This window comes from Oncorhynchus mykiss, chromosome 8 (assembly GCF_013265735.2).
Source record: "Oncorhynchus mykiss isolate Arlee chromosome 8, USDA_OmykA_1.1, whole genome shotgun sequence".
Classification (NCBI taxonomy): Eukaryota; Metazoa; Chordata; class Actinopteri; order Salmoniformes; family Salmonidae; genus Oncorhynchus; species Oncorhynchus mykiss.
In genome coordinates this window covers 5,647,004-5,671,410 of record NC_048572.1, presented here as the reverse complement: position 1 = coordinate 5,671,410, position 24,407 = coordinate 5,647,004, and the positions used below count along the sequence as shown (strand labels likewise).

Here is a 24,407-nt window from a genome sequence, read left to right as displayed (position 1 = left end):
CCTAACAACCCATCATACCCTAACAACCCATCATACCATAATAACCCATTATATAGTAACAACCCATCATACCCTAACAACCGATCATACCATAATAACCCATTATATAGTAACAACCGATCATACCTTAACAACCCATCATACCATAATAACCCATTATATAGTAACAACCCATTATATAGTAACATCCCATCATACCATAACAACCCATTATATAGTAACAACCCATTATATAGTAACAACCCATCATACCATAACAACCCATCATACCCTAACAACCCATCATACCATAACAACCCATCATACCATAACAACCCATCATACCATAATAACCCATTATATAGTAACAACCCATCATATAGTAACAACCCATTATATAGTAACATCCCATCATACCATAACAACCCATTATATAGTAACAACCCATTATATAGTAACAACCCATCATACCATAACAACCCATCATACCATAACAACCCATTATATAGTAACAACCCATCATACCATAACAACCCATTATATAGTAACAACCCATCATACTATAACAACCCATTATATAGGAACAACCCATCATACCATAACAACCCATTATATAGTAACAACCCATCATACCATAACAACCCATTATATAGTAACAACCCATCATACCATAACAACCCATTATATAGTAACAACCCATCATACCATAACAACCCATTATATAGTAACAACCCATCATACCATAACAACCCATCATACCATAACAACCCATTATACAGTAACAACCCATCATACCATAACAACCCATTATATAGTAACAACCCATCATACCATAACAACCCATTATATAGTAACAACCCATCATACCATAACAACCCATCATACCATAACAACCCATCATATAGTAACAACCCATCATATAGTAACAACCCATCATACCATAACAACCCATTATATAGTATCAACCCATCATACCATAACAACCCATCATACCATAACAACCCATCATACCATAACAACCCATTATATAGTAAACAGACTGTCTCATGTCTGGCCTTCTAGGTTCCTCTCTCCAGTGTCTGTGTTCTGTTGCCCATCTTAATCTTTTATTTTTATTGGCCAGTCTGAGATATGGCTTTTTCTTTGCAACTCTGCCTAGAAGGCCAGCATCCCGGAGTCACCTCTTCACTGTTGACGGAGAGAGAGAGACATAATAATGAGACTAAACAGAGGACCAAGAGGATTCCTTTAAAGTCAGGAAGATGTCAATCATTTATTTGTCTCTCGTGCTGCCTACATGGCACACACAGACACAAACACACCCTTAACAGCCCCCCCCCCCCCCCCCCCCCCCCCCCTCCCTGCTCTCAACCCCTGATAGGCTGCCAGGGCTAGATGCTGGCACTCCTCTGGACCAATAGCAGGGCCCGGTGGTGATGTCATGGGGTAGTAGAGGGGCTGTTGCTGATGCTGCCGCTAGTCTCCAGTAGTAGTCTCTAGTATCCAAGGAGCAAGACTGACAGAGAGAGAGACAGCCTGATAACCCGGACCTACCCCACCTACCATAATCAACTCAGCCCTGCTCCAGAGGAGGGTAAGGAAAAACACGCCTCTCCTGAACATAACACAGAGAGACATCAAGGAGGTAGACCGTTATCTGGGGGGTAGTAACACTAATATTAAATGGGATGTTACTAAAGGATGTAGTGTAGTAGCTGTTGGCTGTACTGGAAAACGATGCAACAACTGTCGTCTAGGAACGCTGTGTCCTCTCTCTCCATGTTGTGTCTGTCTGTCTGTCTGTCTGTCAGTAATCAGGTACTCTCTCTTTCCATGTTGTGTCCCTCTGTCTGTCAGTAATCAGGTACTCTCTCTTTCCACGTTGTGTCTGTCTGTCTGTAATCAGGTACTCTCTCTCTCCACATTGTGTCTGTCTGTCTATCAGTAATCAGGTACTCTCTCTCTCCATGTTGTGTCTGTCTGTCTGTCTGTAATCAGGTACTCTCTCTCTCCATGTTGTGTCTGTCTGTCTGTCTGTAATCAGGTACTCTCTCTCTCCATGTTGTGTCCCTCTGTCTGTCAGTAATCAGGTACTCTCTCTCCATGTTGTGTCTGTCTGTCTGTCTGTAATCAGGTACTCTCTCTCCATGTTGTGTCCCTCTGTCTGTCAGTAATCAGGTACTCTCTCTCTCCACGTTGTGTCCCTCTGTCTGTCAGTAATCAGGTACTCTCTCTCTCTCCACGTTGTGTCCCTCTGTCTGTCAGTAATCAGGTACTCTCTCTCTCTCCACGTTGTGTCCCTCTGTCTGTCAGTAATCAGGTACTCTCTCTCTCCATGTTGTGTCTGTCTGTCTGTAATCAGGTACTCTCTCTCTCCACGTTGTGTCCCTCTGTCTGTCAGTAATCAGGTACTCTCTCTCTCCACGTTGTGTCCCTCTGTCTGTCAGTAATCAGGTACTCTCTCTCTCTCCACGTTGTGTCCCTCTGTCTGTCAGTAATCAGGTACTCTCTCTCTCTCCACGTTGTGTCCCTCTGTCTGTCAGTAATCAGGTACTCTCTCTCTCCACGTTGTGTCTGTCTGTCTGTCAGTATCCTATTCAGCTTTGTCTGTCTCTGTGTTCGCAGTATGTATGACAACAGGCAGGGTCTCTGTCTGTCTGTCTGGCTGTGAGAACAGGATCACATAAGATTCATCATTCAGGTATTTACCTAGATCCTCGTGACCATGCGTTCCAAAAACAGCACTTTCAGCTGAACGATACTCTGTGTATATTCATGTCGTTGGACATCAGCTTCCGAGCACTGGATTCACTCTGGGTTAGGGTGTGTATTGGGATGAGCGGTGCTGACTGGACATTAGGTAATAGGATAAGGAAAGGAGGAGACGGGGGGGGGGATGATAGAGGGGAAGTGAGGACAGAGAGAGAGAGAGAGAGAGAGAGAGAGAGAGAGAGAGAGACAGAGAGAGAGAGAGAGAGAGAGAGAGAGAGAGAGAGAGAGAGAGAGAGAGAGAGAGAGAGAGAGAGAGAGAGAGAGAGAGAGAGAGAGAGAGAATATGGATAGTAGGCTTTATTTAGAAAAGTAGCATAGATCTACTGACACGCTGATGACAGCAAGAGAGGAAGACAGACAGACAGACAGACAGACAGACAGACAGACAGACAGACAGACAGATAGACAGACAGACAGACAGACAGACAGACAGAGACAGACAGACAGACAGACAGACAGACGGACGGACTGACGAGAGGAAGACAGACAGACAGACAGACGAGAGGAAGACAGACAGACAGAGGAGAGGAAGACAGACAGAGGAGAGAATGCAGACTTCCCTGTCTTCTTTATTGACAAACAAGAAGTGAACAGCTTACCATGCATAATGTTTCTATCGACCAGCCTCTCGGGTGACAGAGTGTGGGCAGGGCACCACTGGTCTCTAGAGGTATCATGTCACAGTGGAGAGAGAGCTGTGACACAGCGGTCTGGACAGTCACAGTGGAGAGAGAGCTGTGACACAGCGGTCTGGACAGTCACAGTGGAGAGAGAGCTGTGACACACAGATAAGGACAGTCACAGTGATCTGGACAGGAGGCTGTTGGAAATACACTATTTGCACAGAGTTGTGCTTATTTCTGCTTTGATTGGCAATTTTTTTAATAACCAATCATTTATTTTTACACCAAATACTAACATACACATACAAACAACAATTTACAGACGCACACAAACAACGACGACATCTCATCTGCCCAGACTCGCATGCTCCCACCCCCATCCCTCGTGCCTGGCCACACCCCTATCCCTAGTGCCTGGCCACACCCCCATCCCTAGTGCCTGGCCACACCCCTATCCCTAGTGCCTGGCCACACCCCTATCCCTAGTGCCTGGCCACACCCCCATCCCTAGTGCCTGGCCACACCCACAGCCCTAGTGCCTGGCCACACCCCCATCTCTAGTGCCTGGCCACACCCACATCCCTAGTGCCTGGCCACACCCCCATCTCTAGTGCCTGGCCACACCCACATCTCTAGTGCCTGGCCACACCCCCATCTCTAGTGCCTGGCCACACCCACATCTCTAGGGCCTGGCCACACCCACAGCCCTAGTTCTTGGCAACACCCCCATCCCTAGTGCCTGGCCACACCCCCATCTCTAGTGCCTGCCCACACCCACAGCCCTAGTGCCTGGCCACACCCCCATCCCTAGTGCCTGGCCACACCCCCATCCCTAGTGCCTGGCCACACCCCCATCTCTAGTGCCTGGCCACACCCCCATCCCTAGTGCCTGGCCACACCCACAGGCCTAGTGCCTGGCCACACCCCCATCTCTAGTGCCTGGCCACACCCCCATCTCTAGTGCCTGGCCACACCCCCATCCCTAGTGCCTTTGTTATTGTTTTCCACATGGTCTTAAATTGTAAAAAAAAATGTATAAATGTATCTTGGTTGCCCATGCTATTTCAATAAGAAATCATTTAATGGCGGATTGATTTATTCCCAAGTTTTTAGTGTATGTTTTTTCAAGATGAGTGATGAGAAATGAATTATCCAGCCCATTTTGTATATCACTACGGCCCCATACGCCGTGTCTTGAAATATGCAGGCAGACGGATTATAGGTAAGTTTACATTATAATATTTCTGCTAGACACATTTTCTGCTCCGCCCATAATTCTTGGACTTCATCGCGTTCCCAGAAAGCATAGATTATTGAGTCGTTGTTAGTTTTACAGTTAAGACATGACTCTGCCGTTGTGCAGTAGAATTTGGGGGAATTTTGTTGTTTTTTCGCTTATCAACCTACACACAATACTCCACAATGGTTTTATAAATGTTTGCAAATGTATTAACCAAACAGACATTTCACATTTACATAAGTATTCAGACCCTTTACTCAGTACTTTGTTGAAGGACCTTTGGCAGCGATTACAGCATTGAGTCTTCTTCTACAAGCTTGCACACCTGTATTTGGGGAGTTTCTCCCATTCTTCTCTGCAGATCCTCTCAAGCTCTGTCAGGTTGGACAGCTATTTTCAGGTCTCTCTAGAGATGTTTCATCGGGTTCAAGTCCGGGCTCTGGCTGAGCCATTCAAGGACATTCAGAGACTTGTCCCGAAGCCTCACCTGCACTGGCTTGGCTGTGTGCTTAGGGTCGTTGGAAGGTCCCGAAACCCAGTCTGAGGTCCTGAGTGCTCTGGAGCAGGTTTTCATCAAGGACCTCTCTGTACTTTGCTTAGTTCATCTTTCCCTCATTTCTGACTAGTATCCCAGTCCCTGCTGTTGAAAAACATCCCCACAGCATGATGCTGCCACCACCATGCTTCACCATAGAGATGCTGCCACCAACATGCTTCACCGTAGAGATGATGCCAGGTTTCTTCCAGATGTGGCATTCAGGCCAAATAGTTCAAACTTGGTTTCATCATACCAGAGAATCTTATTTCTCATGGTCTGTCCTTTAGGTGCCTTTTGGCAAACTCCAAGCAGGCTTTCAGATGCTTCCGTCTGGCCACTCTACCATAAAGGCCTGATTGGTGGAGTACAGCAGAGATGATTGTCCTTCTGGAAGGTTCTCCCATCTACACAGAGGAACTCTGGAGCTCTGTCAGAGTGACCATCGGGTTCTTGGTCACCTCCCAGACCTTTCTCCCCAGAGTGCTCAGTTTGGCTGGCGGCCAGCTCTAGGAAGAGTCTTGGTGCTTCCAAACTTCTTCCATTTAAGAATGATGGAGGCCACTGTGTTCTTGGGGACCTTTAATGCTGCAGAAATCTTTTGGTATCCTTCCCCAGATCTGTGCCTCGACACAATCCTGTCTCGGAGCTCTACGGACAATTCCTTCGACCTCATGGCTTAGTTTTTGCTGTGTGCCTTTCCAAATCATGTCCAATCAATTGAAGGTACTACAAGTGGACTCCAATGAAGTTGTAGAAACTTCTCAAGGATGATTAATGGAAACAGGAAGCACCTGAGCTCAATTTCAAGTCTCATAGCAAAGGGTCTAAATACTTATGTAAATAAGGTATTTCTGTTTTTTATTTTAATACATTTGCAAACTTTTCTTAAAACACAGTTTTGCTTTGGCATTATGGGGTATTGTGTGTAGATTGATGAAGATTTTTATTTTATTTAATCAATTTTAGAATAAGGCTGTAACGTAACAAAATGTGGAAAAGGGGAGGGGTCTGAATACTTTCCAAATGCGCTGGACATTTTCATGGAAGCTTATAAAATCGTAATTAATCACATTGTTGTTTTTAATTACCGCATTTTGTACCTTTGTCTTTTAAATTATAACTGGTTTAGCGTGTATTTGTTTCTTGAGAGATGCGAGATATTTACCAGGTGTATTTGCCATTAAGTACTATGCTAGTCAGTATGTTAGTCAGGAGGACTTGGAGTTATGAGTTAGCCTGACTAATTGTTAGTCAGGAGGACTTGGAGTTAGGAGTTAGGAGTTAGCCTGACTAAGGGTTAGTCAGGAGGACTTGGAGTTATGAGTTAGCCTGACTAAGGGTTAGTCAGGAGGACTTGGAGTTAGGAGTTAGCCTGACTAAGGGTTAGTCAGGAGGACTTGGAGTTAGGAGTTAGGAGTTAGGAGTTAGCCTGACTAAGGGTTAGTCAGGAGGACTTGGAGTTAGGAGTTAGGAGTTAGGAGTTAGCCTGACTAAGGGTTAGTCAGGAGGACTTGGAGTTAGGAGTTAGCCTGACTAAGGGTTAGTCAGGAGGACTTGGAGTTAGGAGTTAAGAGTTAGGAGTTAGGAGTTAGCCTGACAAATACGGGACGGTTTAACCCTTTTCGATCCAAGAACTGGCCCTAAAATGAATAGTATTAGGAGCCTGAAGAAGAAACTACTCAGACGTCAATTCAACGTCTATTCCAGGTTGGTGAAATGACGTGGTGTGTGCCCAGTTGGTAGTAGTGTTAGGCCCCTGAAGAAGAAAGTCATGTAAGAACAGATTTTGGTAATATTTTGCATTAATTCAGTGTTGAGGAGCCCATCTGAGGAAGGGTTGAGACAGAGAGAGCAGCTGGTGGAGAGATCTGGAGGGAGAAGGGCTGCCACCCCTCCTTCCCTCTCCCTCTCCACCTCTCTCAGTCTCTCATTTTCTCTGTCTCTCTCTTTTTCCATCCCTAGCCCTCTCTCTCTCTCTCTCTCTCTCTCTCTCTCTCTCTTTTTCTCTCTCATCTGAATTCACTCTGCAGTTCTCCACGTGTCACGACTGTGATTTATCACACAGTCACACTGGTACAGGTTATAGTGCGTGGCAGTAAGGTTAACCTGAACAACTTATATCACAAACATCAGGATTATCAGATACCCTCTCTTCAAAACTAACACTTTTTTTATTACCATTCACAGATTTGTCTATTTTCTCATTAACACTTCAAGCACCAGTCTCTTGAACATAGCGTGACCCTGGGTGATATGTTAACTCCAGATTATTTTAATAGTCATTCTTATAAAGTAAAATCTCATTGAAGCCCTCTTTGTCTACAGGAACAGCATTGACCTGAGCTCAACACAGTGGAATCATGACCCTAGCAGGTAAGCACTTATCTCCATATACAATACACAATACCTTCATAAAACCCAATACCTCCAACAAAAGGCCATTAATGCTGACAGGAGACATCAAACATACGTTTGTATACTTGTTTTATGTAATACAACACACTATTAGTCTAGCCCTAGCCAGAGGCCGTAGTTGGGTGTTGGCTAGGTTTACACTGTCAGAGACACACTGCACTGTACAGTGGACTACAGTGGCTTGCAAAAGTATTCATCCGCCTTGGCATTTTTCCTATTTTATTGCCTTATAACCTGGAAGTAAATAGATTTGTTTTGGGGGGGGGGGGGGGGGGGGGGGGGTTATCAAACAAGAAATTAGACAAAGAAAACTGAAAACTTGAGCGTGCATTACTATTCACCCTCCCAAAGTCAATACTTTGTAGAGCCACCTTTTGCAGCATTTACAGCTGCAAGTCTCTTGGGGTCTGTCTCTATCAGCTTGGCACATCAAGCCACTGGGATTTTTGCCCATTCCTCAAGGCAAAACTGCTCCAGCTCCTTCAAGTTGGATGGGTTCTGCTGGTGTACGACAATCTTTAAGTCATACCACAGATTCTCAATTGGATTGAGGTCTGGACTTTGACTAGGTCATCCCAAGACATTTAAATGTTTCCCCTTAAACCACTCGAGTGTTGCTTTAGCAGTATGCTTAGGGTCCTTGTCCGGCTGGAAGGTGGACCTCCGTCCTAGTCTCAAATCTCTGGAAGACTCAAGAATTTCCTTGTATTTAGCGCCATCCAGCACCATGCTTCACTGTGGGGATGGTGTTCTCGAGGTGTTGGGTTTGCGCCAGACATAGCATTTTCCTTGATGGCCAAAAAGCTCAATTTTAGTCTCATCTGACTTCTTTTGCTTCATTTTTTTCTTTAAGCAAGGGCTTTTTTTCTGGCCATTCTTCCGTAAAGCCCAGCTCTGTGGAGTGTACGGCTTAACATGGTCCTATGGACAGATACTCCAATCTCTGCTGTGGAGCTTTGCAGCTCATTCAGGGTCTCTTTGTTGGGTGGCCCTCTCTTGACAGGTTTGTTGTGGTGCCATATTCTTTCCAGTTTTTTTTATAATGGATTTAATGATGCTCCGTGGGATGTCCCAGAACTCGACACAACTCAAAGGGTACCAAAAAAAGTCTGCAGCATTGAAGTTCCCCAATAACACAGTGTCTCTTAAATGGAAGAAGTTTGGAACCAACAAGACTCCCTAAAGCTGTCCGCATAGCCAAACTGAGCAATCAGGGGAGAAAGGCCTTGGTCAGGGAGGTGACCAAGAACTCGATGGTCACTGACAGAACTCCAGTGTTGCTCTGTGGAGATGGGAGAACCTTCCAGAAGGACAACCATCTCTGCTACACTCCACCAATCAGGCCTTATGGTAGAGCGGCCAGACGGATGCCCAATCCTCTGTAAAGGCACATGACAGCCCACTTGGAGTTTGCCAAAAGCCACCTAAAGGACTCTCAGACCATGAGAAACAAGATTGTCTGGTCTGATGAAACAAAGATTGAACTATTTGGCCTGAATCCCATGCGTCACATCTGGAGGAAACCTGGCACCATCCCTCCGGTGAAGCATGGTGGTGGCAGCATCATGCTGTGGGGATGTTTTTCAGAGGCAGTGACATGGAGACTAATCAGGATTGAGGGAAAGATTAACTAAGCAAAGTACTGAGAGATCCTTGATGAAAACCTGCTCCAGAGAAGGTTCACCTTCCAACAGGACAACTACCCTAAGCACACAGCCAAGACAACGCAGGAGTGGCTTTGGGACAAGTCTCTGAATGTCGTTAAGTGACCCAGCCAGAGCCCAGACTTGAACCCGATCGAACATCTCTGGAGAGACCTGAAAATAGCTGTGCAGCAACACTCCCCATCCAACCTGACAGAGCTTGAGTGGATCTGCGGAGAATAACAGGAGAAACTCCCCAAATACAGGTGTGCCAAGCTTGTAGCGTCATACCCAAGACGACTCGATGCTGTAATCGCTGCCAAAGGTGTTTCAAGAAAGTGCTGAGTAAAGGGTCTGAATACTGATGTGAAATGTGATATTTCACAGTTCTATTTTTTAATACATTTGTAAAATTTCAACAACAAAAAAAAATCCTTTTCATTATTGTGTATAGATTGATGAGGGGGGAGAAACAACGTAATCAATTTTAGAATAAGGCTGTATGTAAAGTCATTTTAGAATAAGGCTGTATGTAAAGTAATTTTAGAATAAGGCTGTATGTAAAGTCATTTTAGAATAAGGCTGTATGTAAAGTAATTTTAGAATAATAACAATATGTAAAGTAATTTTAGAATAATAACAATATGTAAAGTAATTTTAGAATAATAACAATATGTAAAGTAATTTTAGAATAAGGCTGTATGTAAAGTAATTTTAGAATAATAACAATATGTAAAGTAATTTTAGAATAAGGCTGTATGTAAAGTAATTTTAGAATAATAATAAAATGTAAAGTAATTTTAGAATAAGGCTGTATGTAAAGTAATTTTAGAATAATAACAATATGTAAAGTAATTTTAGAATAAGGCTGTATGTAAAGTAATTTTAGAATAAGGCTGTATGTAAAGTAATTTTAGAATAATAACAATATGTAAAGTAATTTTAGAATAAGGCTGTATGTAAAGTAATTTTAGAATAAGGCTGTATGTAAAGTCATTTTAGAATAATAACAATATGTAAAGTAATTTTAGAATAAGGCTGTATGTAAAGTAATTTTAGAATAAGGCTGTATGTAAAGTAATTTTAGAATAATAATAACATGTAAAGTAACAAAATGTGGGAAAAGTAAAAGGGTCTGAATAATTTCCGAAGGCCCTGCATTTATCTGTGATCAGAGAGGAGATGAAGGCACTGTATATATAACTAACTACATGTGTGTTTCCCATGCAGCGTACAGAGAGAAGTTGAAAGAGCTCCCCCTGGTGTCTCTGTTCTGCTCCTGCATCAACCCTCAGACCATCGACTGTAAACCCACGTACAAAGCAGAAGGTAAAACAACACGTTCTTAAAGTTAATTTACAAGTTCTACCTTGTACTTCCTGACGTTTCATACATTAGTACAACATATTCAGGTAGAAACGAAATAGAAAAGAAGAAGCATTGAAGAAAGAAATCCATTTGCAGAATATGTAGAAACATGTGAGCTAGCTAGTTGTCTAAAGGTTGTGTTTTAAAGCTCCTGTCCCATCCCCAGATGCGGTGGATCTGGGCTGGTGTGTGATAAAGGACGTGGAGGTGATAGAGTTGAACAAGCGTTCTTCGGGCCAGGCCTTCGAGGTCATCCTGAAGCCTCCGTCATTTGATGGCGTCCCAGAGTTCAACGCTACCATGCCCCAACGCAGAGAACTCTCCATGGAGGAGATCCAGAAGAAACTAGAGGCTGCAGAGGAGAGGAGGAAGGTGAGGAGGACAGGGAGGGGGAGAGGAGGAAGGTGAGGAGGACAGGGAGGAGAGGAGACACTAGGAGAAAGGGAGGAAAGGAGAGGAGGAAGGTAGGGAGGAGAGGAGGAAGGTGAGGAGGGTATGGAGGAGAGGAGGAAGGTGAGGAGGACAGGGAGGAGAGGAGAGGAGGAAGGTGAGGAGGACAGGGAGGAGAGGAGACACTAGGAGAAAGGGAGGAAAGGAGAGGAGGAAGGTAGGGAGGAGAGGAGGAAGGTGAGGAGGGTATGGAGGAAGGTGAGGAGGACAGGGAGGAGAGGAGAGGAGGAAGGTGAGGAGGACAGGGAGGAGAGGAGAGGAGGACAGGGAGGAGTAGAGATGCATGCATACACACACTAACCATAGCGATGGAGGAGAGGAGACACTAGGAGACAGGGAGGAGTAGAGATACATACACACTAACCATAGCGATGGAGGACTCTCAAAAGCCCGTTTTTAGCATGGGCAGCGCCATTGAGGACTTTCACCAATTTGAAGCGGGACTTCCTATTGGTTAAGGAAGGTTCCGTTTATTTACTAATTCATAGAAGTAGAAGAAGAACATTGACTTCTTCAAAATGGAGATGGTCCTCAATGGCGCTGCCCATGATCTCAGGCGCCATAATGGGACAGATGTTGCATCCTCTAAGTATCTCTATGGCACAAACACACACCTGTCTGTATCCTGACACCACTACTCACACCACCCTCTAGTGCCAAGAGGCTGAGCTGCGGAAGCACCTGGCAGAGAAGAGAGAGCACGAGAGAGAGGTGATTCAGAAGGCCTTAGAGGAGAACAATAACTTCATCAAGAACGCCAAGGAGAAGCTGGAGCAGAAGATGGAGGCCAACAAGGAGAACAGAGAGGCTCTACTGGCGGCCATGTTGGAACGACTGCAGGAGAAGGTGATGTTTCGCCACGGTCATGCTCTTTCTCTTTATTCTCTCTTCAGTCAGTCTGTCTGTCTGTCTGTCTGTCTGTCTGTCTGTCTGTCTGTCTGTCTGTCTGTCTGTCTGTCTGTCTGTCTGTCTGTCTGTTCTCCTTATTTATTTATCTTGAGTTTCTCTCTCTAGTCTCTTTCTAGTCTCTCTCTCTCTCTCTAGTCTCCCTCCCTCTATTTTATTTACAGTGCCTTGAAAAAGTATTTGCTCCCTTTCTGATTTTCTCTATTTTTGCATATTTTAAACACTGAATGTTATCAGATCTTCAACCAAAACCTAATATTAGATAAAGGGAACCTGAGTTTACAAATAACAATAGCTCTCTCATCGTCACTCACATCCTACCATACCTTTGTCTGTACATTATGCCTTGAATCTATTCTATCGCTCCCAGAAACCTGCTCCTTTTACTCTCTGTTCCGAACGCACTAGACAACCAGTTCTTATAGCCTTTAGCCGTACCCTCATCCTACTCCTCCTCTGTTCCTCTGGTGATGTAGAGGTTAATCCAGACCCTGCAGTGCCTAGCACCACTCCTATTCCCCAGGCGCTCTCATTTGTTGACTTCTGTAACTGTACAAGCCTTGGTTTCATGAATGTTAACATTAGAAGCCTCCTCCCTAAGTTTGTTTTATTCACTGCCTTAGCACACTCTGCCAACCCGGATGTTGGAGTTGCACACCACACTCTGCGGAGTTGCAATCTACTGCAGAGATAGCCTGCAGAGTTCTGTCTTACTATCCAGGTCTGTGCCCAAACAATTTGAGCTTCTACTTTTAAAAATCCACCTTGCCATAAACATGTCTCTCACCGTTATTGCTTGCTATAGACCACCTTCTGCCCCCAGCTGTGCCCTGGACACCATATGTGAACTGATTGCCCCCCATCTATCTTCAGAGCTCGTGCTGTTAGGTGACCTAAACTGGAACATGCTTAACACCCCGGCCATCCTACAATCTAAGTGTGATTGCCCTCAATCTCACACAAATTATCAATGAACCTACCAGGTACAAACCCAAATGCGTAACCATGGGCACCCTCATAGATCCTAACCAATCTGCCCTCCAAATATACCTCTGCCTTCATCAACCAGGATATCAGCAATCACTGCCTCATTGCCTGCATCCGTAATGGGTCTGCGGTCAAATGACCACCCCTCATCACTGTCAAACGCTCCCTAAAACACTTCAGTGAGCAGGCCTTTCTAATCGACCTGACCGGGGTATCCTTAGAAAAAGCCAGGAAGGATATTGACCTCATTCTGTCTGTAGAGGATGCCTGGATGTTCTTTAAAAGTGCTTTCCTCACCATCTTAAATAAGCATGCCCCGTTCAAAACATTTAGAACCAGGAACAGATATAGCCCTTGGTTCACTCCAGACTTGACTGCCCTTGACCAGCACAAAAACATCCTGTGGCGTTCTGCATTAGCATCGAATAGCCCCAGCGATATGCAACTTTTCAGAGAAGTTAGGAACCAATATACACAGGCATTTAGGAAAGCAAAGGCTAGCTTTTTCAAACAGAAATTTGCGCCCTTTAGCACAAACTCAAAAAAGTTCTGGGTACGCTGTAAAGTCCATGGAGAATCAGAGCATCTCCTCCCAGCTGCCCACTGCACTGAGGCTAGGAAATATTGTCACCACCGATAAATCAGCGATAATTGAGAATTTCAATAAGCATTTTTCTACGGCTGGCCATGCTTTCCACTTGGCTACCCCTACCCCGGTCAACAGTCCTGCACCAACCACAGCAACTTTCCCAAGCCTCCCCATTTCTCCTTCACCCATATCCAGATAGCTGATGTTCTGAAAGAGCGGCAAAATCTGGACCCCGACAAATCAGCTGGGCTAGATAATCTGGACCCTCGCTTTCAAAAAAGATTTGCAGAAATGGTTGCAACCCCTATCACTAGCCTGTTCAACCTCTCTTTCGTATCTTCTGAGAACCCCAAAGATAGGAAAGCTGCCGCGGTCATCCCCCTCTTCAAAAGGGGAGACACTCTAGACCCAAACTGCTACAGACCTATATCTATCCTGCCCTGCCTTTCGAAGGTCTTCGAAATCCAAGATAACAAACAGATCATCAACCATTTCGAATCCCACCGTACCTTCTCCGCTATGCAATCTGGTTTCCGAGCTGGTCATGGGTGCACCTCAGCCCCGCTCAAGGTCCTAAACCATATCATAACCGCCATCGATAAGAGACAATACTGTGCAGTTGTATTCATTCATTGACCTGGCCAAGGCTTTCGACTCTGTCAATCATCTCATTCTTATTGGCAGACTCAACAGCCTTGGTTTGTCAAATGACTGCCTCGCCTGGTTCACGAACTACTTCTCAGAGATCAGTGTGTCAAATCGGAGGGCCTGTTGTCCGGACTTCTGGCAGTCTTTATGTGGATAACACAGGGTTCAATCCTCGGGTTGACTTTTTTCTCTGTATACATCAATGATGTCACTCTTGCTGCTGGTGATTCTCTGATCCACCTCTATGCAGACGACACCATTCTGTATACTTCTGGCCCTTCTTTGGACACTGTGTTAACAAACCTCCAGACGAGGGTAGCCTACTTCTCGTTTTTGCCCCATATGAAATGACAGCAGGCTACCAGTAGCCTTCAATGCCATACAACTCTCCTTCCGTGGCCTCCAACTGCTCTTAAATGCAAGTAAAACTAAATGCATGCTCTTCAACTAATCGCTGCCCGCACCTGCCCGCCCGTCCAGCATCACTACTCTGGACGGTTCTGACTTAGAATATGTGAACAACTACAAATACCGAGGTGTCTGGTTAGACTGTAAACTCTCCTTCCAGACTCACATTAAGCATCTCCAATTCAAAATTAAATCTAGAATCGGGTTCCTATTTCGCAACAAAGCATCCTTCACTCATGCTGCCAATCATACCCCCGTAAAACTGACCATCCTAACGATCCTTGACTTCGGCGATGTCATTTACAAAATAGCCTCCAACACTCTACTCAGCAAATTGGATGCAGTCTATCACAGTGCCACCCGTTTTGTCACCAAAACCCCATATGCTACCCACCACTGCGACCTGTATGCTCTCGTTGGCTGGCTCTCGCTGCATATTCGTCGCCAAACCAACTGGCTCCAGGTCATCTATAAGTCTTTGCTAGGTAAAGCCCCGCCTTATCTCAGCTCACTGGTCACCATAGCAGCACCCACCCATAGCACACGCTCCAGCAGGTATATCTCACTGGTCACCCCCAAAGCCAATTCCGAACTGCAAACATCACTGAAGCTGGAGACTCATATCTCCCTCACTAACTTTAAGCATCAGCTGTGAGAGCAGCTCATAGATCACTGCACCTGTACATAGCCCATCTGTAAATAGCCCTTCCAACTACCTCATCCCCATACTGTTATTTATTTTATTTATTTTGCTCCTTTGCACCCCAGTATCTCTACCTGCACACTCATCTTCTGCACATCTATCAATCCAGTATTTAATGTTATATTGTAATTATTTCACCACTATGGCCTGTTTATTTCCTTACCTCCCTTATCATACCTCATTTGCACACACTGTATATAGACTATTTCTGTTGTATTATTGACTGTACGTTTTGTTTACTCCATGTGTAACTCTGTGTCGTTGTTTGTGTCGCACTGCTTTGCTTTATCTTGACCAGGTCGCAGTTGTAAATGAGAACTTGTTCTCAACTAGCCTACCTGGTTAAAGGAAGGTGAAATTAATTTATATATTTTTTTTTTAAATATGCAAAAATAGTGAAAATTAGAAAGGGGGGGCGGGTCACTTTCATTTGCCCAATAGGAGCTCTTGGTTTATTTATCAAACTCTTTCTTTCATCTCCCTCTCTCTTCCACTTACCAGTCTCTCTAAATTAGAATTTTTTACACTTTCAAAAAACATTTGAATTAATGAATATTATCAAGACACGTAACATTATTTTTGTTTCTGTCAGATCATTTCCATGTTGATTGAGGAGCTTTTGTTTTATGCTGTTTTTCCGTCTGGGTTTTACCCAATTAATGCTAATAGATTCCTGAATGTAAATATTGTTGTTGTTGTTTTCCTGTGTGGCAGGACAAGCATGCAGAAGAGGTGAGGAAAAAGGTACTAGCCTTGGCAGATGTGGTGGATCTGGGCTGGTGTGTGATAAAGGACGTGGAGGTGATAGAGTTGAACAAGCGTTCGTCGGGCCAGGCCTTCGAGGTCATCCTGAAGCCTCCGTCATTTGATGGCGTCCCAGAGCTCAACGTTACCATGCCCCAACGCAGGGAACTCTCCATGGAGGAGATCCAGAAGAAACTAGATGCTGCAGAGGAGAGGAGGAAGGTGAGGAGGACAGGGAGGAGAGGAGAGTAGGAAGGTGAGGAGGACAGGGAGGAGAGGAGGAAGGTGAGGAGGACAGGGAGGAGAGGAGGAAGGTGAGGAGGACAGGGAGGAGAGGAGAGTAGGAAGGTGAGGAGGACAGGGAGGAGAGGAGAGGAGGAAGGTGAGGAGGACAGGGAGGAGAGGAGGAAGGTGAGGAGGAGAGGGAGGAGGAGAGGAGGAAGGAGAGGACGACAGAGAGGAGGAGAGGAGGAAGGTGAGGAGGACAGGGAGGAGAGGAGAGGAAGAAGGTGAGGAGGACAGGGAGGAGAGGAGAGGAGGAAGGTGAGGAGGACAGGGAGGGGGAGATGAGACACTAGGAGACAGGGAGGAGGTAGAGGAGACACTAGGAGACAGGGAGGAGGTAGAGGAGACACTAGGAGACAGGTAGGAGGAGAGGAGACACTAGGAGACAGGGAGGAGGAGAGGAGACAGGGAGGAGGAGAGGAGACAGGAGACAGGGAGGAGGTAGAGGAGACACTAGGAGATGGGGAGGAGGTAGAGGAGACACACTAGGAGACAGAGAGGAGGAGCGGAGACAGGGAGGAGGAGAGGAGACACTAGGAGACAGGGAGGAGGTAGAGGAGAAGAGGAAGATGAGGAGGAAGATGAGGCAGGGAAGACACACACACACATAATCATGCACGTACACTCAATACGCATAATCACACTCACCATAATCCATGTCTGTTTGTATCCTGCTCCTGATACTCTCCTCACACCGCCCTCTAGTGTCAGGAGGCTGAGTTGCTGAAGCACCTGGCAGAGAAGAGAGAGCACGAGAGAGAGGTGATTCAGAAGGCCTTAGAGGAGAACAACAACTTCATCAAGAACGCCAAGGAGAAGCTGGAGCAGAAGATGGAGGCCAACAAAGAGAACAGAGAGGCTCTACTGGCGGCCATGTTGGAACGACTGCAGGAGAAGGTGATGCTTTCTTTCTCTCGAGTTTCTTTCTCTTTCCCTCTAGTCACGCTCTCTGTCTCTCTCTCTAGTCTCTTCTCTAGGAGAAGTAACGTTTACCTCTCCTTTCTTATTCTTGAGTTTATCTCTCTCCCTCCCGTCTCTATCGCTCTCTATTTCAATATATCTCTATATCTTTCTTCTAACTCTCTTTAATCTCCCTCCCTCTTTAATCTCCCTCTCTCTTTAGTCTCCCTCTCTCTTTAATCTCCCTCTCTCTTTAATCTCCCTCTCTCTTTAGTCTCCCTCTCTCTTTAGTCTCCCTCTCTTTAGTCTCCCTCTCGCTTTAATCTCCGTCTCTCTTTTGTATCGCTCTCTCTTTAGTCTCCCTCTCTCTTTAATCTCCCTCTCTCTTTAGTCTCCATCTCTCTTTAATCTCCATCTCTCATTAATCTCCCCCTCTCTTTAGTCTCCCTCTCTCTTTAGTCTCCCTCTCTCTTTAATCTCCCTCTCTCTTTAGTATCGCTCTCTCTTTAGTTTCCCTCTCTCTTTAATCTCCCTCTCTCTTTAGTCTCCATCTCTCTTTAATCTCCCTCTCTCTTTAGTCTCCCTCTCTCTTTAATCTCCCTCTCTCTTTAATCTCCCTCTCTCTTTAGTCTCCCTCTCTCTTTAGTTTCCCTCTCTCTTTAGTCTCCCTCTCTCTTTAATCTCCCTCTCTCTTTAATCTCCCTCTCTCTTTAGTATCGCTCTCTCTTTAGTCTCCCTCTCTCTTTAATCTCCCTCTCTCTTTAGTCTCCATCTCTCTTTAATCTCCCTCTCTCTTTAGTGTCGCTCTCTCTTTAGTCTTCCTCTCTCTTTAATCTCCCTCTCTCTTTAATCTCCCTCTCTCTTTAGTCTCCCTCTCTCTTTAATCTCCCTCTCTCTTTAGTCTCCCTCTCTCTTTAGTCTCCCTCTCTCTTTAATCTCCCTCTCTCTTTAGTCTCCCTCTCTCTTTAGTCTCCCTCTCTCTTTAATCTCCCTCTCTCTTTAGTCTCCATCTCTCTTTAATCTCCCTCTCTCTTTAGTATCGCTCTCTCTTTAGTCTCCCTCTCTCTTTAATCTCCCTCTCTCTTTAGTCTCCCTCTCTCTTTAATCTCCCTCTCTCTTTAATCTCCCTCTCTCTTTAGTCTCCCTCTCTCTTTAATCTCCCTCTCTCTTTAATCTCCCTCTCTCTTTAGTATCCCTCTCTCTTTAATCTCCCTCTCTCTTTAGTATCCCTCTCTCTTTAGTCTCCCTCTCTCTTTAGTCTCCCTCTCTCTTTAGTCTCCCTCGCACAATAGGCACTCTTGCTCTTTAATCTCCCTTTCTCTTTGACCTTCCTCTTTCCCTCTTTAATCTCCCTCTTACTTTAGTCTCCTCTCTCTTTAGTCTCTCTCTCTCTAGTCTCTCTTTCTCTCTCTTTTTAATCTCCCTCTGTCTTTAGTCTCCCTCTTTAATCTCTCTCTCTCTCTCTTTAGTCTCCCTCTCTCTTTAATATCCATCTCTCTTTAGTCTCGCTCTCTCTTTAATTTCCCTCTCTCTTTAGTCTCCCTCTCTCTTTAATTTCCCTCTCTCTTTAATTTCTCTCTCTCTTTAGTCTCTCTCTCTCTTTAGTCTCCCTCTCTCTTTAGTTTCCATCTCTCTTTAGTCTCCCTCCCTCTTTAATTTCCCTGTCTTTAATTGCCCTCACTCTTTAGTCTCCATCTGTCTTTAATTTCCTCTTTCCCTCTTTAGTCTTTCTCTCTTTAGTCTCCTCTCTCTTTAGTCTTGTCTCACTTTAATCCTAGTCTCTCTAGTGTCTCTCTCTCCTAGTCTCTAGTGTCTCTCTCTCCTAGTCTAGTGTCTCTCTCTCCTAGTCTCTCTAGTGTTTCTCTCTCCTAGTCTCTCTAGTGTCTCTCTCTCCTAGTCTAGTGTCTCTCTCTCCTAGTCTTTCTAGTGTCTCTCTCTCCTAGTCTAGTGGCTCTCTCTCCTAGTCTCTCTAGTGTCTCTCTCTCCTAGTCTAGTGGCTCTCTCTCCTAGTCTCTCTAGTGTATCTCTCTCCTAGTCTAGTGTCTCTCTCTCCTAGTCTCTCTAGTGTCTCTCTCTCCTAGTCTAGTGTCTCTCTCTCCTAGTCTCTCTAGTGTCTCTCTCTCCTAGTCTTTCTAGTGTCTCTCTTTCCTAGTCTCTCTAGTGTCTCTCTCTCCTAGTCTAGTGTCTCTCTCTCCTAGTCTCTCTAGAGTCTCTCTCTCCTAGTCTCTCTAGTGTCTCTCTCTCCTAGTCTCTATAGTGTCTCTCTCTCCGAGTCTAGTGTCTCTCTCTCCTAGTCTCTCTCTCCTAGTCTTTCTAGTGTCTCTCTTTCCTAGTCTCTCTAGTGTCTCTCTCTCCTAGTCTAGTGTCTCTCTCTCCTAGTCTCTCTAGAGTCTCTCTCTCCTAGTCTCTCTAGTGTCTCTCTCTCCTAGTCTCTATAGTGTCTCTCTCTCCGAGTCTAGTGTCTCTCTCTCCTAGTCTAGTGTCTCTCTCTCCTAGTCTCTCTAGTGTCTATCTCTCCTAGTCTCTCTAGTGTCTCTCTCTCCTAGTCTAGTGTCTCTCTCTCCTAGTCTCTCTAGTGTCTCTCTCTCCTAGTCTCTCTAGTGTCTCTCTCTCCTAGTCTCTATAGTGTCTCTCTCTCCTAGTCTCTCTAGTGTCTCTCTCTCCTAGTCTAGTGTCTCTCTCTCCTAGTCTCTCTAGTGTCTCTCTCTCCTAGTCTCTCTAGTGTCTCTCTCTCCTAGTCTCTCTAGTGTCTCTCTCTCCTAGTCTCTCTAGTGTCTCTCTCTCTCCTAGTCTAGTGTCTCTCTCTCCTAGTCTCTCTAGTGTCTCTCTATCCTAGTCTCTCTAGTGTCTCTCTCTCCTAGTCTAGTGTCTCTCTCTCCTAGTATTTCTAGTGTCTCTCTATCTTACTCTCTTTCTGTCTCCCTTTAGTTAATCTATTCTAACTCTCTAAAAAATTTGCATCACCACAAATTCTCATCTAGCGTATATTCCTCCTGTATAAAATCTCAAACCTCATAATTATACAGACACAACTCATTCTGGTGTCTAGCTTGTCCAAGTTTTTGTCTGGTCATTCCCATGTTGAGTATCTCTCTTGAGAACCTCTGGAGATATTTGTTTTAGTCTGTTCATATCTGGGTTTTACCGACTTAATGCTAATAGATTCCTAAATGTAAATATTGTTGTTGTTGTTTTCCATGTGGCAGAATAAACACGGCGAAGAGGTGAGGAAGAAAAAAAGAAGTGAAGGAGGAAGCCAGCTGGAAGACGAGTGGAGCGAGGGAGTGGGTTTTGTGAGTCCATAAAAAAAAAACAGACCTGAAAACAAGCCAATCTGAACTATGAACACGGGAGTCAATGTTCATGTTAATAATGTATTCGGTAACGAATTGGAACAAGTGTACAAAACTAAACAGGGATTCCACAACACACAACAAAAACATTGTGATGAAGTAAAAGAGACAAGGATGTGTCTGGCTGGCAATGTAAGGTGCACCAGGGTGTGAGTGGATCTGGGTGTGAATGGATGTTTTAATGACGATGTTAATTATGTGGGGACAGACAGAGTGAATCTGGCGTTTGTGCTGGAACACAGTGGAGTGGTAGGTTATCAATATGGTGCCTCAGTCAGCGCCGAAACATACAGTAGCACACCCTCAGAGCCCACTATCCCACTAGCTGACTGAACACACCCTCAGAGCCCACTATCGCAGAGCTGACTGAACACACCCTCAGAGCCCACTATCCCACTAGCTGACTGAACACACCCTCAGAGCCCACTATCACAGAGCTGACTGAACACACCCTCAGAGCCCACTATCCCAGAGCTGACTGAACACACCCTCAGAGCCCACTATCCCACTAGCTGAATTAACACACCCTCAGAGCCCACTATCGCAGAGCTGACTGAACACACCCTCAGAGCCCACTATCCCAGAGCTGACTGAACACACCCTCAGAGCCCACTATCCCAGAGCTGACTGAACACACCCTCAGAGCCCACTATCCCAGAGCTGTCTGAACACACCCTCAGAGCCCACTATCCCAGAGCTGACTGAACACACCCTCAGAGCCCACTATCCCAGAGCTGACTAAACACACCCTCAGAGCCCACTATCCCAGAGCTGACTGAACACACCCTCAGAGCCCACTATCCCAGAGCTGACTGAACACACCCTCAGAGCCCACTATCCCAGAGCTGACTGAACACACCCTCAGATCCCACTATCCCAGAGCTGACTGAACACACCCTCAGACCCCACTATCCCACTAGCTGACTAAAACACCCTCAGAGCCCACTATCCCAGAGCTGACTGAACACACCCTCAGAGCCCACTATCCCACTAGCTGACTGAACACACCCTCGGAGCCCACTATCCCACTAGCTGACTAAACAACATCCACACTCTGTATCTCACTTGCAGGCGCCTGCAACACATCAAAATGATTTATAGTGTAGATACGTTTCTCCCTACAGCTTTATCGGGATGCTGTAACCAGCTCATGCACCATTTTGAATTTACCGGGGAACACTGTCAATGATAAATCATTTGTGTATATCAGACAAAAGATTGGATTGTGTCATTGGAAAAGGCTAAATATGTCTCAAATACACTCAAATAATTTTAGCAAATGTATTAAAAAGGACATACAGAAATATCTAATTTACGTAAGTATTCAAAACAGTCAATAAATGTTTGAATCCACTTTGGCATCGCTTATAGCTGTGAGTCTCTTTGTGTAAGTCTCTAAGAACTTTGCACACCTGGATTGTACAATACTTGCACAAATTCTTCAATCTCTGTCAAGTTGGTTGTTGATCATTGCTAGACAGCCATTTTCAAGTCTTGCCATAGATTTTCAAGCCAAGTTAAGTCCAAAATGTAACTAGGCCACTCAGGAACATTCGCTGTCTTCTTGGTGACTCCAGTGTAGATTTGGCCTTGTGTTTTAAGTTATTGTCCTCCTGAAAGGTGAATTAATCTCCCAGTGACTGGTGGAAAGCAGACTGAACCAGGTTTTCATCTTGGATTTTGCCTGTGCCATTACAGTCATTTTTGATCCTGAAAAACTCCTCAGTCCTTAACGATTACAAGCATACCCATAACATGATGTAGCCACCACTATACTTGGAAATATGGAGAGTAGTACTCAGTGATGTGTTCTAGTGGATTTGACCCAAAACAGAACACTTTGTATTCAAGACAAAAAGTTAATTGCTTTGCCACATTTGTTTGCAGTATTACTTTAGTACCTTGTTGCAAACAGGATGCATGTTTTGGAATATTTAAATTCTGTACAGTCTCCCTTGCCACTCTGTCAATTAGGTTAGTATTGGGGAGTAACTACAATGCTGTTTATTCATCCTAAATGTTCTTGTATCACAGCCATTAAACTCTGTAACTGTTTTAAAGTCCCCATTGGCCTCATGGTGAAATCCCTGAGAGGTTTCCTTCCTCTCTGGCAACTGAGTTAGGAAGGATGCCTGTATCTTTGTAGTGACTGGGTGTATTGATACACCATCCAAAGTGTTGTTGTTTTTTACCCATCTACCAATAGGTGCCCTTCGCGAGGCATTGGAAAACCTCCCTGGTCTTTGTGGTTGAATCTGTGTTTGAAATGCACTGCTTGTGGGGTACAGAGATGAGATAGTCATTACAAAAATCATGTTAAACACTATTATTGAACACAGAGGGAGTCCATGCAACTTATTATGTGACTTAAGCATATTCTTTTTACTCCAGAACGTATTTAGGCTTGCCATAACTTGGAGCGGCAGGTAGCCTAGTGGTTAGAGCGTTGGGCCAGTAACTGAAAGGTTGCTTGATCAAATCCCTGAGCTGACAAGGTACAAATCTGTCGTTCTACCCCTGAACAAGATAGTTAACCCACTGTAGGCTGTCCTTGTAAATAAGAATTTGTTCTTAACTGACTTGCCTAGTTAAATTATTAAAAAAATAAATAATAATAATTAAGTAACAAAGGGGTTGAATACTTGACATAAGACATTTCAACTTTTCTGAAAGTTTTGAATTAATTTGTACAATTTCTAAAAACATAATTCCACTGTTTAGGACAGTGACACAAAATCTCAATTTAATCGATGTTTGTTTTGGGGGGGGGGGGGGGGATTCAGTTCATTTGCATGGCAAAGAGGGACTTTGAAATGAATTGCAATTCATCTGATCACTCTTCATAACATGCTGGAGTATATACAAATTGCCATCATACAAACTGAAGCAGCAGACTTTGTGAAATGTCATATTTGTGTCATTCTCAAAACGTTTGGCCACGACAGTACATAATGTCCTACCTTTTACCAGAGCCCTATGGGGGTCTGGGTCAAAGGGGGTCTGGGTCAATGGGGGTCAGGGTCAATGGGGGTCTGGACCTATGGGAGTCTGGGTCAAAGGGGGTCTGGGTCAATGGGGGTCTGGGTCAATGGGGGTCTGTGTCAATGGGGGTCTGGACCTATGGGGTCTGGGTCAATGGGGATCTGGACCTATGGGGTCTGGGTCAATGGGGGTCTGGACCTATGGGGTCTGGGTCAAAAGGAATGCAATACATAGGGAATAGGGTGCTCAGACTTCATTGTGGCATTGTGGGAAATGTGTGCCCTGTATTGCGGGGGAATGTGAACATTTTACTTGCTATGTCTTTATGTGTGTTGACTGAAGTCACAGCTCTATCTATGTCTTTATGTGTGTTGACTGAACTCACAGCTCTATGTCTTTATGTGTGTTGACTGAACTCACAGCTCTATGTCTTTATGTGTGTTGACTGAACTCACAGCTCTATGTCTTTATGTGTGTTGACTGAACTCACAGCTCTATGTCTTTATGTGTGTTGACTGAACTCACAGCTCTATGTCTTTATGTGTGTTGACTGAACTCACAGCTCTATGTCTTTATGTGTGTTGACTGAACTCACAGCTCTATGTCTTTATGTGTGTTGACTGAACTCACAGCTCTATGTCTTTATGTGTGTTGACTGAACTCACAGCTCTATGTCTTTATGTGTGTTGACTGAACTCACAGCTCTATGTCTTTATGTGTGTTGACTGAACTCACAGCTCTATGTCTTTATGTGTGTTGACTGAACTCACAGCTCCAGGTGATCTCTCTTCTCTGTCACTCTGTTGTTTACATGTTGATCATTTAGCAGACACTCTTATCCAGAGTGACTTGCATTATAAATACTAATAACACA

At 44.7% G+C, this 24,407-nt stretch overlaps 1 protein-coding gene across 2 annotated transcripts in view; it reads left to right on the top strand.

The window, feature by feature from the left end:
• The window catches only part of LOC110529170 (stathmin-4), a 90,076-nt gene extending 68,161 nt beyond the window's left edge, over positions 1 to 21,915 (top strand). The window contains exons 1-8 of one of the 2 annotated variants that reach the window (XM_036984624.1): positions 1,462 to 1,573; positions 7,478 to 7,525; positions 10,441 to 10,539; positions 10,745 to 10,950; positions 11,683 to 11,874; positions 15,984 to 16,235; positions 17,004 to 17,195; positions 20,405 to 21,915. In XM_036984624.1, the coding sequence (XP_036840519.1) occupies positions 7,513 to 7,525; positions 10,441 to 10,539; positions 10,745 to 10,950; positions 11,683 to 11,874; positions 15,984 to 16,235; positions 17,004 to 17,195; positions 20,405 to 20,503 (1,053 nt within the window). In that variant the 5' untranslated portion in view covers positions 1,462 to 1,573; positions 7,478 to 7,512 and the 3' untranslated portion in view covers positions 20,504 to 21,915. Of the gene's footprint in view, positions 1 to 1,461; positions 1,574 to 7,477; positions 7,526 to 10,440; positions 10,540 to 10,744; positions 10,951 to 11,682; positions 11,875 to 15,983; positions 16,236 to 17,003; positions 17,196 to 20,404 lie in introns of those variants that run through there. The other variant, XM_036984625.1, reaches the window with a different exon arrangement.
• Positions 21,916 to 24,407: the final 2,492 nt, after the last annotated feature.